Source organism: Hemibagrus wyckioides, linkage group LG02 (assembly GCF_019097595.1).
Source record: "Hemibagrus wyckioides isolate EC202008001 linkage group LG02, SWU_Hwy_1.0, whole genome shotgun sequence".
NCBI lineage: Eukaryota > Metazoa > Chordata > Actinopteri > Siluriformes > Bagridae > Hemibagrus > Hemibagrus wyckioides.
Genome location: NC_080711.1, coordinates 10,161,040 through 10,179,433, shown reverse-complemented (window position 1 = coordinate 10,179,433; position 18,394 = coordinate 10,161,040). Strand labels below are relative to the sequence as shown.

At 41.4% G+C, this 18,394-nt stretch overlaps 1 protein-coding gene across 2 annotated transcripts in view; it reads right to left on the bottom strand.

Annotated features, from left to right (window-relative positions):
* The window catches only part of rapgefl1 (Rap guanine nucleotide exchange factor (GEF)-like 1), a 41,553-nt gene extending 30,117 nt beyond the window's left edge, over positions 1-11,436 (bottom strand). Inside the window, exon 1 of one of the 2 annotated variants that reach the window (XM_058377095.1) lies at positions 10,273-11,436. In XM_058377095.1, the coding sequence (XP_058233078.1) occupies positions 10,273-10,666 (394 nt within the window). In that variant the 5' untranslated portion in view covers positions 10,667-11,436. The remainder of the gene's footprint in view (positions 1-10,272) is intronic. The other variant, XM_058377088.1, reaches the window with a different exon arrangement.
* Positions 11,437-18,394: the final 6,958 nt, after the last annotated feature.

Here is an 18,394-nt window from a genome sequence, read left to right as displayed (position 1 = left end):
AAACACTGTTTTTTGTGAAGCAAGGCAAAAGATGCAACTTGTCATGTAACTGAGAAACCACAATATGCAAAGTCAGTTACCTCTGACATTACAAAACAGTGACACTGGAGACTCCTTCCATAAATTCTATTTTGTTACTAATCCCAGGCCCATATTTATTTTTTTAGCTTCATGATCCCACCACAGAGCCCACCCACTACCCACACAAATATAAACATATCAGTTCAGGGTTACTCCCCGAGACGATATGAGGAAGAAACCTTGAGCAGAACTAGACTCAAATGGGAAGCCATCCTCAGCTGGGTGTTACCAGGAAATTTATTCTAATTTTAACATGAAGTCGATTTTGTTGAAGTTATGAACTGGTCGCTGGAGACTTGAGTGCAAAACTGTTCGTATCAATTGTAGTCCAAAAGCATCTCCATGGTTTCCAAGTGGTTCTATCTACAGCAATCTCATCTACAGTATCTTTAGTCTGCACATGTGGGTTCATCCTCAACAGCAGCAATGTTTCCAAGCGATGAGACTCCAACCAAAGTGCTTTAGGATGGATCAGGCAGATTCATAGAGTAGAAGGGGTCAAGATTGTTGGTATCTTAGGAATAATTTTAGTATACAAATCCCTGTGTAACACATTCTCAGTATAATCTGGTAATATCAGCTAACCCCAATTTCTACACAAGCTTTAAAAATGCATACTGAACCGCAAACAACTGAATGTTTAGCCATTTTTAGTTACAGAATTAGAATCTGCTTAAAGCTTAAACCTGTATATGCCTCCTGCATAGCAGGACTCTCACTGTCAGCACTGCAGGACACACCTATGCAAACCAGGCCTGACCAACTGCACGTTTTCACACACGTGTTTACATACTGTAGGTGCGAACTTTGAACCCACAGTGATAGTGGAGCCTCAAGGTTAGTATCGATGACGTTTACAAAATAAACAACAAAATAAATGCATTTATTTTCAGTGTCCACGGTTAACTAAAAGCCCAGTAATAAAACATATCGGAAACTTTCCCAGGGCCTGCAGCAGGGAAGAGTATCAAGATCGCCACACCATCACATCACACCACCTCACCATCAGATCTTATCAAATCATTTCTGTCTTTTAACAGAAGCCCGGATATCACACACACTGCAGAGTGATTCAAATCATCAGGCGTGTTAGAAAAATCTAATGCAAAGTGTGTGTGTGTTCTGCCTTAATTTAATAAGCTTTAAACATAATCTACTTCTATACAACATGCAAGCAACCTTCTTATTGTAGCACATGTCCTAGTTTCCTCTTTTACATTCCCCTGTAGACTCAAGCGGCAACTCAAAAAAGTTGCGTCTTAATTTTAGCTTTCTGATGACCAGTAACTACAGAGCAGCCTGAACACTTCAAAATAAAACTTCTACCACACCAATAATGGGCTTTGGCCATGTTATAGAAAATGAATCAGGGGATGTAGCTCAGTGAATGCTGTGCATGGATGAGGTCCAGGGTTCAACCCCAAGCAGCTCCAAAGCAGGACTTTACAGGGCAAGTACGATTCCAGCAGTCTCTGTAGCTGGTGGTGAAGCATTTCTCTTAGACCTTGACTATGGGAAGGTTGCGAGTTCAAATCCCAGGGCGATCGATCTGCAGCTACTGGGAATTTCAGCAAGGCCCATAATCCTCAGCTGCTGCACATTTGCTCCAACACTTCACTTGTCGTAGACCAGCAATGAAGACACCACTTACCTCTTTTAAAAATGTCAGTCAAACCCATTATATAAGCCATGCGTCTCAGGAAATAAGAATGTTATTTATTATTCATCAGCACTGCTTAAGTGATTGGTTAACTTAACACAAGGACATTCTGGTCTGTTAACACCAGTGACTCAGTGCCAGCACATCAGTCCTGACAAACTGATTTATGATACATGTGCTAATGTTCTCATCACTATCACCTTCTGTTACAGCTTGACACATCTTAAACGGCTCTTGATGAGCTTCCAAAGAATCTGTGCATCCATTTAGACAGGTTTATTCGTAAAAGTTCTTTGCACTAAAGGCTACACTGTGCATGTTTCGACAAGTCATTTAATCTTGAGCTAATCGACTGGTCGATAAATGTGTTGTCCAGTCCAAACACCTGATGGTCCAGTTGATGCTTGCTACTGTAATATATGAATTAATGGTGCATTCATACAGGCTAAACGACATTCAACAAGTATATATTAATTTAGCACATGGTTTTTATGCCCTCGACAAAAAATCAGCAACGTTTCAGTGATGAGATGTGGTGCTGTCTCTCTGCATTGCACATGAGAGCTAACGTGTTTATGTTCTGGTTAAGATCACTGTATCCTGGAGTGTTACATGACAGCCTTAAGCTGGACTTAAGCTGGATTTTAATAAATACTGGCACCACGTAACCCTATTACTATACACCAGGATGTGTGTTCTGGACATAGGATTTGGCTTAGCAGTGGTATGAAATATCACAGACGTACAAGAGATTTTTTGAAAACTGCTTTTCTCAAAAAATGCATCTTCCTTTTTTCCAGTTCCTCTTTGCTATGGTCAAAAGTCTCTCATACATCTGTTCAGTGATGGAAAGAAGCCACATTTTTCTTCAAATAATAAACCCTATAGGCTACACAAGTACTCTGAAAACACAGCAGCACTCACAGGTGTTAGGAAGCTCTTTATATAGCCTTAAAAACATGGCATATATTCACACATATATACATTTTAAGATATTCAAACTCCTTTCTGTTCTTGCTAGCCAGCTCGTGGAGATCCAGTTGCTTTTTGTATTGCAGACATTTGACAGTTCTTAGTCATGGCGATGACGGTGCTCTAATCACATCCCTCTTTCTCGCTCAGCCCGAGGAGGCAGTTCTGCTAGGCTATAGGCTGTTATTAGGGCTGTCACTCGAGGCACTGATCTGCAAGCTTTGGGCCATCTGCATGAGTGTGTGTGTGTGTGTGTGTGGGAGTGTGTATGCTAAATGTAGCCAACAGGGTGGCAAAAAGAGAGCAACCACTGCTTTGGTTTGTCTTCACTGCAATTCTGTTTCTGCATGATATGTGTGTGTGTGTGCGTGTGTGTGTGTGTGTGTGTGTTCATGAGTGCAGAAGAGTTTAAAAGTATCCTCCTTTCAGTTATGCGATGTTAATGCTGCATAAGATCCCTCTTTGACACATTACACAGTCCATGGGTTTCACTGCCTGCTCGTCGTCCCTTCCCTTTTTTTCTTTTCACCCTTCCTCATCCTTTGAAAAAGCGCTGGTTACCATGTGAACGAGTGCTATACCTAAAGAGAAGCTTATTTGTATAGAAGCATGCTTACATATAGCAGAACATACAGCGCTCGAACATCCCGGATAATAAATATGAGTCAGAAATGCAGAAATGCCTCCTACGTATGCACTAGAACGCATAAAGCAGCCTAAGTGCATGCACGCATACACAAAACAGCAGCAACAAAACATAAAGCAACACAAATTTACATTGCACATGGTCAGAGCAGCAGCCCGGAGGGCCCCGATCCATCTCAGGTGCGTGGGTATGAAAAGAGCGAGTGGGCACAACCACTAACAGGGAGAGAGTAAGACAGAGAGAGAGAGAGAGAGAGAGAGAGAGAGAGAGAGAATGTCATAAAAAGCTTTCCAAAGGGAGGCCAATGAGTGGGCAGTCATTTCTTCCTCATCTCTCACTCTTTTCAGAAGAAAAACAGTGTTTCTCCCACGCAGACCCATGCCACCACTTTCTCATGTACCACTTGTGTTTCTCCCTTTCTCCAGCCATCTAAAGCTCTCTAAAAGCTCCTTCAGAAGCGCCTGAGGTGTATTGTACTTTTACTGAAAGGTGCCATACACAGAGCACAGTTCAACCGACCAACCCGGCTCAGGCAGAGCGAAGCATGAGTTCAAACCCACATGAGTCGAGCATCAGAAAGCACAGGTGAGAAGAGTCATATCCAGCATCACCCAGGCATCCGTGAAACCGATATTTCCCTGATTTCTATTTACATTGTCTCGTTTGTGTTCAGGATACTGTTTCTGTGGGATTTCACTTCTGCACAGGCTTACTCGAGGTTTCGCCTCCCAAAAAGACCGCAGAGTGGTGTCACATGAACCACCCTGACCAGGATAAAGTGCTTATTTAAGAAGAAATAAAATATATCGGACTGACGCGTAAAACACCTCCCGAGTGGCTTTACTGAACATCACTATACATTTTTATATAACTAAGATGCTATAGCGGTGGCTTTGTTTCTGTTCCTATAGAAGCTATTATAAGTTAAATGAAACAATCCTCTGCGTATGACACCGGCACACTGTCAAGAAATAATTTTTCTGTCACCGAAAAATTGTTCCATACAACAGTGATTTGTCAACTCACACATTTTTAATTTACTAATGAATTTTAGTTCCTGTCATCACTTATAACAGCTAGAAAGACTCATTTCCTCATTAGACTCATTAGAGCTTGTCATGTTACTGATAACTTCTCGGTCCTGAACACGTTCCTGTAACAGAAACTTTTCACCTTTTCTAAATCCCTGACACATGACCTTCCTTCCATATAAAAGTTTCCCCGAATTCACCACCATCTTTAGGTGTCAGAGTTGGATGATGGGGGGGCGTGCACAATTGTGCACGAAATTAAAAGCTGTTTGGGGTTTAGAGCAATATTCGTTTTTATGTGGCACGGAATTCAGAGCTAGGTTCCCATCCGCTGTCATACAAACACTTTAATCATCTCTATAGGCTTCACAATCTCTGTGGGGGGAAAAAAATCTGTTTTCAATTCCTCTGCAATCAGTAAAACGTCCTTTTTCTGTGTTTACCACCCAGCTAGTGGAAAAAAACACGGACTGTTTTCATATTTGCAATATAAAATAAAGTTCAGTTGTAAATTGGTGGTCACATAAAGAAGATCAACCTCAGTGAAATACTTATATAATATATAATCAACCAAGCATCCTGTTACGAATAACCATATCCTTACAGTAAAGCTAAGTGCTATTTTATTACACCATATACACAGAATACTAATCTAGCATGTTGGTTCGTTAGCTCTGTTTTCTGAACGTGTGGGTGAGCACATTTTAATTGCCGCTGTCAGAGACGGCGAGGATGTAGGGCTCACTCTCGCCCGGGTGAAAACAACAAAATGGATTCTGTGTCTCGATTCACACAAAATCACGGCCGCTGACAGCAGCAGACACTGCGGAGTACTTGGAGGCAAACAGGATAAGGTGTTTGTGCATGTCAACTAAATAACACCCTAGAGATATTCAAGTCATTACAGTTCACACAGGTAATGATATTTAATCCTCGATTGTTGTTAGAGGTGGCCGCTTTGTGCGGACATGCCTCAGCCAGGACACACCCCTTACTACACAAGAGGTGTGTACGAAACGAACTGACACATAGCAGGAACAGCAGGGAAAATCCATGTGCCAGTTTTTACTGAACGTTAATGCATGCGACTCGTTCACCAGTCAGTACTGCTAGGGCTTTTTATTCTTTCGTTTCGTTTTGAGCTCCTGTCCTGACATGCTGGGAAATGCCCTGTCCTTATGGAGCCTTACTGTAAGGCAAAAAGTAAACACTACTCAAGAACAATGAATAAGCCAATGTCAGTCAAGCTCAGAAACTTTGATGCTATCCCTTGATGCTTGGTTAAATGTTGTGGTTCTTCTTTCAGCTGCTCCCCGGTCACCAAAGAGGATCATTTGGTCCGTATGTTTCGATTTGGCACAGGTTGCCCACACTGGATGCCCTTCCTGACACAACCCTCCCATTTAATCCGGGCTTGGGAATGGCACTGAGACTTAACTCTTCAGTGGCTGGGTTAGCTACCTGCCCGGGAATCGAACCCGGGCCACAGCAGTGAGAGCACGGGATCCTACTGCTGGACCACTTGATGGTTGGTTAAATAAAAGTGATTAATGCTTCATTCATATGTACACAACTCACAGCGACAAAGCAAGTGCAGACTATATTTATTTTCAATCAGAGCTGGCGACGTCCGGGGACATGAGCGACAATGACCGTTGGCGACTAGATGTGGGCGTGAAAAGTTTACTTTATGTAAATATGGAGTGACTCAGTGCAACGACTACCGATGGCTGTAACAAAGGTAAAGAGCATGTGAACACAAAATCTCCCTCCAGAATGATTCACTTTAGCAGCAAGAAAATTGATTTTCTTATACTAGTTGTGCCACCCACTAATAAACGTTATTACAGTTGCAACCAGTAGAAGGATTGCCTTCTGATGACTTAGAGTACCTCTAATTTAAAATTCCTTAAATTAACACTGAACTATTTTCACATGGTTTCCTATGTTGCCCACAATGCCAAGTCACTAACTGTTGATATCAGTGTCTGTGGGATTTAAGCTTAAAGCGAGTGATGCAGCAGCACTTTAGTGCTTTACTTTACTGATCTGTAAACTCTGTTCCAACAGAGACACTTCCTATTTCATAATAATAATGCTGTAATACTGTCCCTTAAAGCTTCAGCCAGCATCTGCACCAGCATCCCCACTACTGCTACCCTGGATTTCTCAAGGAACACTTCTGGAAAATGGTGACTCAGAAAAGAAGTCTTGCTCTTTTGGTTTTAAAAGGGAAGTGGGTTACCCAGGCAGATGTGAAACAAACTTCAAACCTAAGGAACGTTGTTAATATCATGAGAACAGGAGCTGTAGATGACATGTGATTTTCATTGCCATTGTAAAAGGTGTGAGAGGTTGCTGGGAACAGCAGTCACATGTTATTAAATTTTTTTTCATTGTCTGTACCGCTTATCCGATCTATCCTCAGGTCATGGGGAGCCTGTGCCTATCTCAGACATCAACGGGCATCAAGGCAGGATACACCCTGGACGGAGTGCCAACCCATCGCTGGGCACACACACACACTCTCATTCACTCACGCAATCACACACTACGGACAATTTAGAGACTCCAATCAGCCTAGTAGCATGTCTTTGGACTGTAGGAGGAAACTCCAGAGAACATGCAAACTCCACACACACAGTGAGCGGGAGCGAGACTCAAACCCAGGACACTGGAGGTGTGAGGCGAACGTGCTGTTATACCATGAATTTCATAATAGAGAATTTCCTAGAAACCGGTGTAAACAGTTTGTTAGACTTTTTACAATTAAATATCTATAGAATCTAGTGATTGGAAAACAATCTGCAGACTTGCCAGTAGCTTGGACTAAAGTTACGTTATCTTCAATGATGTAAGATCATTACAACACAACACCCCAATCCATAATCCACACATTCACTGCAACAGACAGCAGGTCAGACGGAGAGATTCGGCCTCAGAACCTGTCATTAAGTAGCCTAATCCGGGATTAGCTGCACTTTTTCAAACGGTCTTAAACCTCTGGAATGACAGACAGTACAACAAATAAACGGCAGACGCATCCCGAGAGGGAACCAAACGTCTGTTCAAAAGTCAGCCCCTAAAATGTGGACAGTATTGTACGTAAAAAAAAAACAGGGAATACTAAATCCCATTCATCTTTAACATGAATTTATTATGATGCCGAGAAAATATTTATGAGCAATTATTTTGTCGTTAACCCCTTAAAGAGCAGAGCAATCTTTTACCACATCCCTGTGTTCAAATACCATCTGCATCAATGAATAACAGTATTTTTATTACCTTCTAGGTTTTGTCAAGCAATAACACAATGCAAATGATTACAAATCATTTTAACGATAATGAAAATTACAAAGCGATTTGGTCTCCTGCCCCGGCAACACACGGACGCATCCAAACAGACGTGCTGAGCAGCAACAGATCAGCGGTGCAAAAGACTGAGGCTTTTCACGAGACATCAGACAAGCGATTTGTAATCAATGTTCATGCCAACTGCAGGGGGTTCAGTACCGAAGAACTTCTCCACTATGGGTTTTGATGCAGCACTTGCTCAATATGCAGCATACAGCAACATGGTAGCTACAAAGAAAAGAACATTGATGCGATCTGGAGCCAACAAAGATCAGTGCCAAAGCACAAATCACAACCTAACAAATAATAAAAATGCACTGCTATGGATGACCAGCTGTGCTCTGTTGTCGAGGAAGTACAAGAGCTGTGTTATACAGAGTGCAGACCTTTTCAATCTATCAGAAATGTACAGCATATTTGCAGCTCACATTCATGATCGAGCTACACACAATTCAGTCCTCTGGTTTGTTACATAAAAACATACATTCAGTTAAATGTGTTATACATCTCGGTCCGGCCAGAAATTTTTAATTTCGGTGCATTACTAGTATAACTAATGCTCTAAAATGAAAAATTAACTGGTTATGTTTATGCAACAATAAGCTAGATGATAAGAAGAAGAAGAAGAAGAAGAAGAAGAAGAAGAAGAAGAAGAAGAAGAAGAAGCAGAAGAACGAATGAAAACGAAAAACTCCATCCTTAGAATCGGTCTTCAATCTAGACTGCATCGATTCGATTTCAGTGTTGACCAAGATTATTCACTTTGGTGCAGTATTCAGCAGTGTATCAAATGCCTGACAGACATGGAGCCTGAGCTTTACATTCCTAGCAAGTATCTTGACATGACCTGACAAACATGTCCACAGCACATGCATAAGACCACAGGTCAAAGCATGCGTTCAGAGGGTCACAGCGACCCCCAGAGAATGTGCTTATTGGAAAATTCCAACACATGATCACTCTATTTTCAGTCCCTGGCTTTTTCAAGTGCAGCAAACCCGAGTCACTTTCAACAGTTATCATTTGGAAAATGATTCCATCCAGTGCATGCTGTGTGTCTAAGCAAAATACACGCCCTCACTGCATAACAGAGCCGGCGTTTTTATTACTTTTTTTTCCTTTGCTGTGTCACATCTGTATGTACAAGCAAGTGTAATAACACAGTATAGCATCGGAAACTACTTATTGTTCCTCTAAACATGCAGCCCCTTTCCCACATGCCTGGCCATCATTCTCAGGGTCCCACTGTTTCCATGGTTACATCTTCATAACACTTCACTGCACATGTGCGCTTGGCGCTGCAGCACCACAACCGACTTGGATCAACACGGGCAAATCACTACTGACACAGCTCAAATATGTGTGTAATGAACATGTGTACATATTTAGATAGATTGTTGATAGGTGCAGTAAAGCTTCCCTGGCACACAGACAGCTGTAACGGGAACATCAAGCCGGAAAGCACCTTACAGAAAAACAACCCCAATGACAAGAGAAATTCCCTCCTCCACCATAGACAAATCAGTTTGCCGACAGGAAAGCCCCAGTGAAAAAACCAAACTCTGCTTGCAATCCCTGTCCAAAACATTCAGAAGCGTCATTTCTCATCCAAAGCAAATATGTGGGACTTTAGGACAGCATCCCCCACTGCAGTGATGATCATTAAAATGTGATTTTCACTACCGTGTACATGACTAAACTCTTGCTGTGCAGCCAGAAACATGACCTGGGTGTCGAAATAAATAAATAACACCACACCACGTCACCTTATTTTCCCCCTCAGTCTTGTAGTTACTCATCTAGCATAATTTAGTCCACATTAATATGTTTGCAAAGAAAACTGAGTAACGTGAAGTTAAAACAGTGTTATATATGGAAGGACCAGAGTACAGGACTGGTGTTGACCTGAAATGCTGGATCATGATGGGGTCAGATTTTACAAAAATTTCTAGAGCATATGTGACGTGTGAAAATACTCGCCCCTTTACACACTACTATCACATCTCTGATATTCCACCATAGTATCTTCCACTATCACGTGTATTTCGTGTCAGTGGATACCGAGGGTATTGTTTTGGAAATGAAAAACGTGGAATTGGTGCATAGTAGTTTTCCATATCCAGTGGGGTTTGCATGTGAACTCCAGTGTTATTATGTAACCTCCAGAGTAGAGTAGTACTGCAGTGAGGAATTAGAATTTGCCCTAAACGATCTAAAACACTCAGAATGTTGTCTGACATTTGTCACATCATCTGGTCATCACGTCGTCTGGTCAGATCATGTGAAATGACACAACATTCTAAACACCCAAACCGCGTCACCTGCTATTTAAAACAATTAGTCTGCGATTAAAAAATCCCTCTCTCTCTCTCTCTCTCTCTCTTTCAGGTGTTTTTTGCGTGTAAAATCAGGGAATCGTGAAATACCGGGGATTTTCATACGTCACATGCGTTGCGGTTCTCGCAGTAGTGGTGGGAATGGACTTGCTGTTGTATTAATTATTAATTTGCGTTGTGACTGGGCCGTACCTGTGCAGTTGCCGTAACGCTTGCCCGCCACGCTGTCCAGCAGCGCGAGCGCCAGGTTCTCCGGTGTGTCGGCGGGAAGCGGGGTCCATCCCGTGTCCAGGCTAGCCTCGGAGCTCTGCTCGTCGCTGGACAGAGACGGGCTCCGGATGTCAGTAGCGGCGGCCGACGGCCAGCACGGTGCCTCCTCGGTCTCGGGGCTGAAGACGTCGCCGCGCGCTGGACCGCCCTCGGGCGAGCTCTCTCGGAAGAAGGGCACGACGCGCGAGAGGCTGGCGCGCCGCCGAGCCGCGCTCGTGCCCGCAGCCGCCTTCTCTCCTCCGAAACCACCGGCCCGAGTAAGCGCGTTCGTCTGTTTCTTAAGGAACTTCTCTAGAGGCTTCATTCCGGCCGGCATTTTGATGAAGGTAGCACGTATAAGAGCCCTGCGTCGATCCTGACTGATAATAAATTCAGCAAATACGGGCAGCGAGAATAAAACCGCGCGCGTTTACATTGTAGCTCAGTTACAGTGAAACAAAAAAAGACAAAACGCTGCTCCACACTCCCTGTAGCAATTGGGTCAAGAAAACGTAGCCATCAGTGAATTTGCTTGCCGAAGAATAAAGTCTCGAACCGCGCACTGTGCCTGAAAGAGATCCACGAGTCAGGAGCACACAGAATTGTGCTGAGGGCCAGTTGCTCCCTCCCTGTCTTGTCCTCTGCAGTCGTGCAGGTCGTGTAGGAGAGGCGGGCAATTTTCACTCACTGCATATAAACCCAAGGCATGCCATGTTCAAGCATAGTTCCAAATATCAGACGAGTGCTCCGATGAATGGAGATGAAGCTTGTGACAGAAACACGGCGCCGTTTTTCCTCTGTCAGGATGCAGAACGGTGACACAAATGGTCGCGCTGTGGCTGCGGGTGAATGGGCTATACCGCCTTAACGAAGCAGGTTCCCCGTGCACTAGGACTGCTTCAACAAAGCCACATGCACTCTCCGCCCTTTGCTTTTTCTCCTCTCAGTCCTCTGCGGTGTGAAGACCGTGAACTAAAACACAGCGTTTTCTCACGCGCCTACATGCAGTATACACACCCAACGGGAGTGTGTGTGAGTGTGTTGTAAGGCGACAGCAGTTCTATCCTCCTCCTCCTCTGCGGTTGTACGGAGGAGCTTCTGTGTGCCTGGACTCTCCCCCAACCGTCAAACTATGAGCACGTGACTCCCCACGTGACCGCTAGCGCGCGGAACAGGCAAAACACGCCACTTAAAGATCCTGACAGGCTATTCTCATAATTAGCTTATTTCAATTAACATCATAGCTTTTAGTGGCCAGTGCATTCATAAACATAAAAAATGCACAATGTTGATCTTCTCAGTTGAATTGCTATTGTCCTTCTGGCCAATTTGAATTGGGCGGGACTTTATTAGGTAGATGTGACGTCAGATTCACCTATGTACCAGAGTTAGCAGTGACCTCCCCATTTTACCCTATTCAACAGAAATTAAAATGGCTTCTTGCTCACAGGGGAAAAAAAACAGAGTGATAATGCATATAGTAGCATTATAAGCATTTTGCAGAATGGTACTGTAAAACGTAGCCACCTGTAGGTCCAAAAAGTCTGTGGACACCTGACCCTCACACCTGTATGCTTGTTGAGCATCCCATTCCACATTTAGCCTTCTCTTTGATGTTATCACCTGGAAAGGCTTTCCACTAGACTTAAGAGTGTGGCAGTGGGAATTTCTCAATTTGTTTCATAAGCATTAGTGAGGTCAGGTACCGGTGTGGGGTGAGGAGGTCTAGGGTACTATTGTCACTCCAGAAGTGTTCGTTGGGGTTGAGGTCAGGGCTCTGTGCAGGCCATTCAAGTTCTTCCAGTTCAACCTTGGCAAGCAAGTCTTTGTAGACCTTGCTTTGTGCACAGGGTCATTGTCATGCTTGAACAGGTTTGGGCCTGGTCCTTGCACTCCAGTGAAGGGGAACTGTAATGCTAAAGCATCCCATAAAATTGTTTTCTTTGATCAGTGCAGGAATAATTTGATAAAGACTTAGGTGTGATGGTGGAGGAGTCCACAACCACTTGACCGTATAGTGTATTTTTAGCTAATTACCTATTTATAAATTGCGCATACATGGTCATAACGAAAAGTCAAGACTCAAGAGGCAGTGCCATGAACTACTAATATATATAGTATTAAAAATAACTGTAAGAGGGAGAGTAGCGGTTACATCTACAGAAAACTAAATTCGTTCTAAATGACTTTATTTTTCCATTGTCCCACTAAAATCATGTATAAAATACACCCACCCATCATGCAACATTTGGACTTGTAACTTTAGCATTCAGCATAAACTTTGTGATAAGTTGTTTATGTTGCCAGGGTGATATCAGTATATGATCTGACACAACTACAAAAAATTTTTCTGGCCAAGAATAGGGGAGTTTGTAGCTTTTTTTTAACACTGCTATTGCTAAATGCTTAGCAAATGCCTGGTCTGTTTAGTTTTCACAAAGAAATTAAAACCGTTAAAACTGTGTGTTGTCCAGGGCTTTAAATTTCCATCAACACACAAGTATGAAATTGTTTCCAACGGATAATGCTAGACAAAGTACAGCTGTAACGCTTTTATTGAAAAACAAAGTATTAAAATTTTATTTGAATATTATTTGGACATATATATTATAACTAATGTTAGACACCGTGTTATGTTCCATAGATTATAGACAGACAAATGATGACAACAATAAATGTTTCTTTTTTTAATGAAATTGGCACAAGTACCTATTGAAGATGAAGGCAAGGTTAAAAAACGATATAAAAATGACTTTTGCTGATGCCCATAGTTAAAACTTTACATGTTATAATTAATATTGTGCGTACTTAGGACTCCTTTTCTGTATAATCTGAACTGTTTGTTAATTATTGACAGACAATGTCATGTGATGCAGAACATGTTCCTTGGACAGCTTCATCGCACACAGATATGTTCTTGCAATAAGATCTCTAGTCAGGAGAGCTTTCTGTGAAATCTGTCATTATTCACAGCTGGCCCAGCTGCATGATGCCAAAAATGGGTTAATAATGATGTAATTACATCACTGGATCTACAACCTGGTGCATGGTCAAACATTCAGCTGCATAATAATGCGGTGGTGTAACCTGATAATTGGTGTTATGTTGCTAGCTCAGCTTCTGTCATCATGAAAGGCTTCCACTGAAACTGATAGGTTTCAGGTTTCCAAAGTAAAACCCCTAATTAAAGTCGTAGACATTATGTGCATTGACCATCTTGTATTGCTCTAAGTGCTCCAAACCTAAGAAAAGTATTTGGGTCAATATGAGTAACAGCCATGTTTTATAACAGTCTGGGTCAAGTGGAGATTGTCAGCTTTAATTTAATTCCAAAATTAACTTCAGGGAAAAAGATCACACCTGAAAGTCCTTCCTATTTATTTCTCATTCCTCTTTTTTTTTTGCACAAAACACCTCCCTGTCTCCTCCTTACTTTCAGCCACTCCTATACCTGTGGCCCTGTTCAGTAGGGATCAAGCCTGGAGGTCAAATATGAAGCTGAAGCCATCCAGTCCTTCCAGTTTACTTTTCTTCAGTCAGAACCCATTAGTCGGTTGGGGTGGCTGAAAAAAGGTTGCAGTTTTTATTTAATTTTCAGATCTGATTTGTCGAAGAAGGTATTGATTCATTTTCTGTTATGGCTTGACTCAGACAATAGTGCTATCTGTACTTACATTGATATTTCTGTCATTTGACAGACACCATTAGCCAGAGCAACTTACAATTGTAGCACTTTTACATTTATCATATCAATTGAGGGTTAAGGGCCTTGCTCAGGGGCCCTGCAGTGGCTGCTTGGTGGATCTGGGAATCAAACTCACAACTTGCTGATCTGTAGTCCAATACCTTAAACACTAAGCTACCACATCCCAGTACTATTAGACACAACACGCTTTAATGTTCACACTTTCTTTAATAAGTAAAAATGTTAAATTTTTGGGAAATTGCTGAGGAATAAGAGGAAGGTTTTTGATAGTTCTCTCTTCCAGGGGATAGACAGCTATCTCACAGTCACTCAACTCAATTGATATTGATAAATTGATAAATATATATATATATATATATATATATATATATATATATATATATATATATATATATATATACATCTGTATGTGTAACTGGAAAAAAAAATCTGCCAAAACAAGATAAAAACCCACATCACATACACATACTTGATATATGTACTTGATGTATTACCACAGGAAGTGTGCAAATTCCTGTAAGAACCTCTAAAATCTGCATTCACATCTATTGCATTTTATGATGTAAGCTGTAGGCATGCCAAATGAGGTACAGACATAAGTGTGTTGCTTTACCGCATTTATCTGTCATTTTAGTATAATTGAATGTAAAACATACTCATAAAAATTACATTTCCATTTAAAAATTCATGATACCTCATGTTAGACTTTTCATATACTCATTATACCGTACATATCTGAAGATGCAGGCTTTTGACAATATATTTATTAATTATATTTTGTATATACTTTTTCCACTTCTGAGCACAAAGAATGTCCAGATCCAAGACGGACCTTTCCCCTGATGCTGCAAGAGCACTTCAAGAACATGATGATAAAGTGAGATGGAAGTACCGTTGTCTGTTGAACTGATTGCCTAAATCATCTTAAAAAGCCACAGCTTTTTAGTCTGATATTATGTTACATATTTAAGCCTCCTTCTCTGAGAATTTCCTTCCGTCACCATGGAAATAATGCTGACATGTTGACGTAGAAAGGTGTTGCACAGCGCTCCGAGTCTGCAAACGGCCGCTGGTTACGGTTCTAAAATAAGCGTGTGCTGTGGTTTCATTCTGAACACACTCATCCTTCACATATACTCCCTCACTATTACCACATGATCTACTTCTCTTTTCTTATTATTTGTTCCATTTTTTTGCCATTTTGTAGGCTTTCTTAAAACTTCTCTTAAAATCCGTTTCTGTCACAGAGTATGTGAAGTTCACTCAGACAATCTATCTATCTATCTATCTATCTATCTATCTATCTATCTATCTATCTATCTATCTATCTATCTATCTATCTATCTATCTATCTACCTGTCTCAATATAAATGCCAAAGTATTGTTATGGCAAATAAGTCTTTATTTAATGTATTGATTTGTATTGCTATCTCAAATGAGTATCTGTTTGCATCTCTAAATGGTGGCTAGTTACTGCTGCAACAATTTGGTGACAGTGTGAGAAAAACTTTAAACTGAAGTGTGTCAGGATGGCCGAGCGGTCTAAGGCGCTGCGTTGCGCTGGGTTGTTGATCAGGGGCTACCACTGCTGGGCCCCTGAGCAAGGCCCCTGCTTTAGAGGCATTCTATCATGGCTGACCCTTGGTTCTGACTGCAACTTCCAAAGTTGGGATATGCGAAGAAAGAATTCCACTGTGCTGTAATGTATATGTGACAATAATAAAGGCATTTTTTTCTTCTGTTCTGATTTTTTTCTTTCTATATTAAAGCCCAATTTTGCTCTTTTGCAGAGAGAAATTCTACCAATCCTCAGTTTCAGAAATGTTTGCTACATCCTGTGTGGTCTAAGAAACGTGGAGTGTGTACAGTGTTATTTCTCTGACATTGTTCACTCATATTGCATGTTAGGGATGTTCTAGTGGGCTGCCTACAATCAGATAACTGCTCTGTGGTCAATTAGAAATACCCATTACACCCTCCACACTCAGGCTTATCTCACTCTGGAAACTCCACTTGACATTTTACAGAAAGGGCATTTGAATTATCACACTCTAGGTGTTATTACGGATACTTAAATTGAACAGTGCTTTTGGTGTTTTATCTAACACAGGTATCCTGACGTCAAACCGCTAGAACCAGAGAGCAAATGTCTGTATGAACATCTCGTCTTTAAGCTGCCTAGTGCTGGAAATGTTTATTATTCTAGCAAGCTTTTTTTTTTTTCTTCCCACCGATAATGGTTTTTGATTGTATTTGGTCTTAATGATGTCCCAGCACCCATGAGCAATGACTATGAGTAATTAATTCCAGTTTAGAGGTGTCTGTTGTGTAGTGTCCTTTGTGTCTCAATCAAAAGGAAAACAAGTCAGAGCCACTTTACACATCACTGAGCCGTTGTCTTGGCAATTACGTAACATTATCTCAGCCTGTACTGAATATGACTCTGGATGATGTGTATGCAAGGCTACGGAGAACCCCCCACTATATCCACCCACCCACCCACCCACACACACAGATGACGCACAACCTTACTATGGCCCTGGAGTGACATACTGGATTATGCATCTGTACTGATTCACTGCAAACACACGCAAACACACACACACATATCCGCTGCTGTCACAATGCTGTGCCTTTTTTGCCATGCCAGTCACCAAAGGCACTCAGAGTCAAGTACGCAATACATTTAGACATATGACATACATAAGAATGTGGAACTAACGAAACAAATTGGATTTGGTAAAAAAAAAAAAAATCTATTTGAAGAATAATTGGGTGGAAAGTGATTTCTTAATTCAGAGTGATAAATACCTTTCTTATAAGACAATTTTCTTATAAGAGGGCACTTTTTTTGCACTTTCTATATAGATAGATAGATAGATAGATAGATAGATAGATAGATAGATAGATAGATAGATAGATAGATAGATAGATAGATAGATAGAAAACTCAACTATGAATTGATTAAATCACATGACTTGGAATTTCTTCCAGCAAAGATCAAATGAAGAGCAGAAGACCGAATGTGCATTTTGAGAACAGAATTTGTATCCACACCCTGTAGTTTTGATGCACACATGTACTGGGTAAACATAATGAAAGTAAAACAGTGCTTTATCTACTCATCTCTGTAGTTTTGCACTGTTTGTCATCTGGCCTTTTTTGTTGTGGTGTAGTCTTTTGTTGGGTTGCAGGTCTTTCGAGGCTTTCTTTCACATCTCTTGCCATTAAATGTAAACAAGTACAGCTGTACTCTGAATACACTACATATCCCAGCCATTTCTTTTGCAAGATGTGTAAAGTAGTTGCTTCTGTTATGTGGATGATGAGTGCTGCTAGAATATTTAGTTAAAGAGACATTTGGGGGGGAAAGATATTTTGTCAAGATGTTTTAAATAGCTGCTTTTTGTTCTGGTCAGTCAGTGTGCTATGGCCAGTTAGAGGGGCATCCAGTAAAAATGAAACTCTCACAGTTAGAAAGTGAACTACAGTAACACAACAGGAACAATTCATGACCCCACAAAGCTCTTTGAACCCACAGCAGCCAGAAGAGTTCATATTCATGAGTTGGGAAGTTAACCTTGCTAGGAAAACCTGCTACCCTGCTAGAAAACTGGACAATTCCATCTGAAAATCTGCACAACGTTGACACAAATACTCTCAGAACAATCTACACAAGCCCATCTTATAAGATCTACACACCGCTGTCACAACTGCATCTCATACAATCTGTACAACATTTATACAACCCCATCTCATAACATCTACACAACCCCATCTCATAAAATCTACACAACCCCATCTCATAACATCTACACAACCCCATCTCATAACATCTACACAACCCCATCTCATAAAATCTACACAACCCCATCTCATAACATCTACACAACCCCATCTCATAAAATCTACACAACCCCATCTCATAACATCTACACAACCCCATCTCATAACATCTACACAACCCCATCTCATAACATCTACACCACCCCATCTCATAACATCTACACAACCCCATCTCATAACATCTACACAACCCCATCTCATAACATCTACACCACCCCATCTCATAACATCTACACAACCCCATCTCATAAAATCTACACAACCCCATCTCATAACATCTACACCACCCCATCTCATAACATCTACACAACCCCATCTCATAAAATCTACACAACCCCATCTCATAAAATCTATACAACCCCATCTCATAAAATCTATACAACCCCATCTCATAACATCTACACAACCCCATCTCATAACATCTACACAACCCCATCTCATAAAATCTATACAACCCCATCTCATAACATCTACACAACCCCATCTCATAACATCTACACAACCCCATCTCAT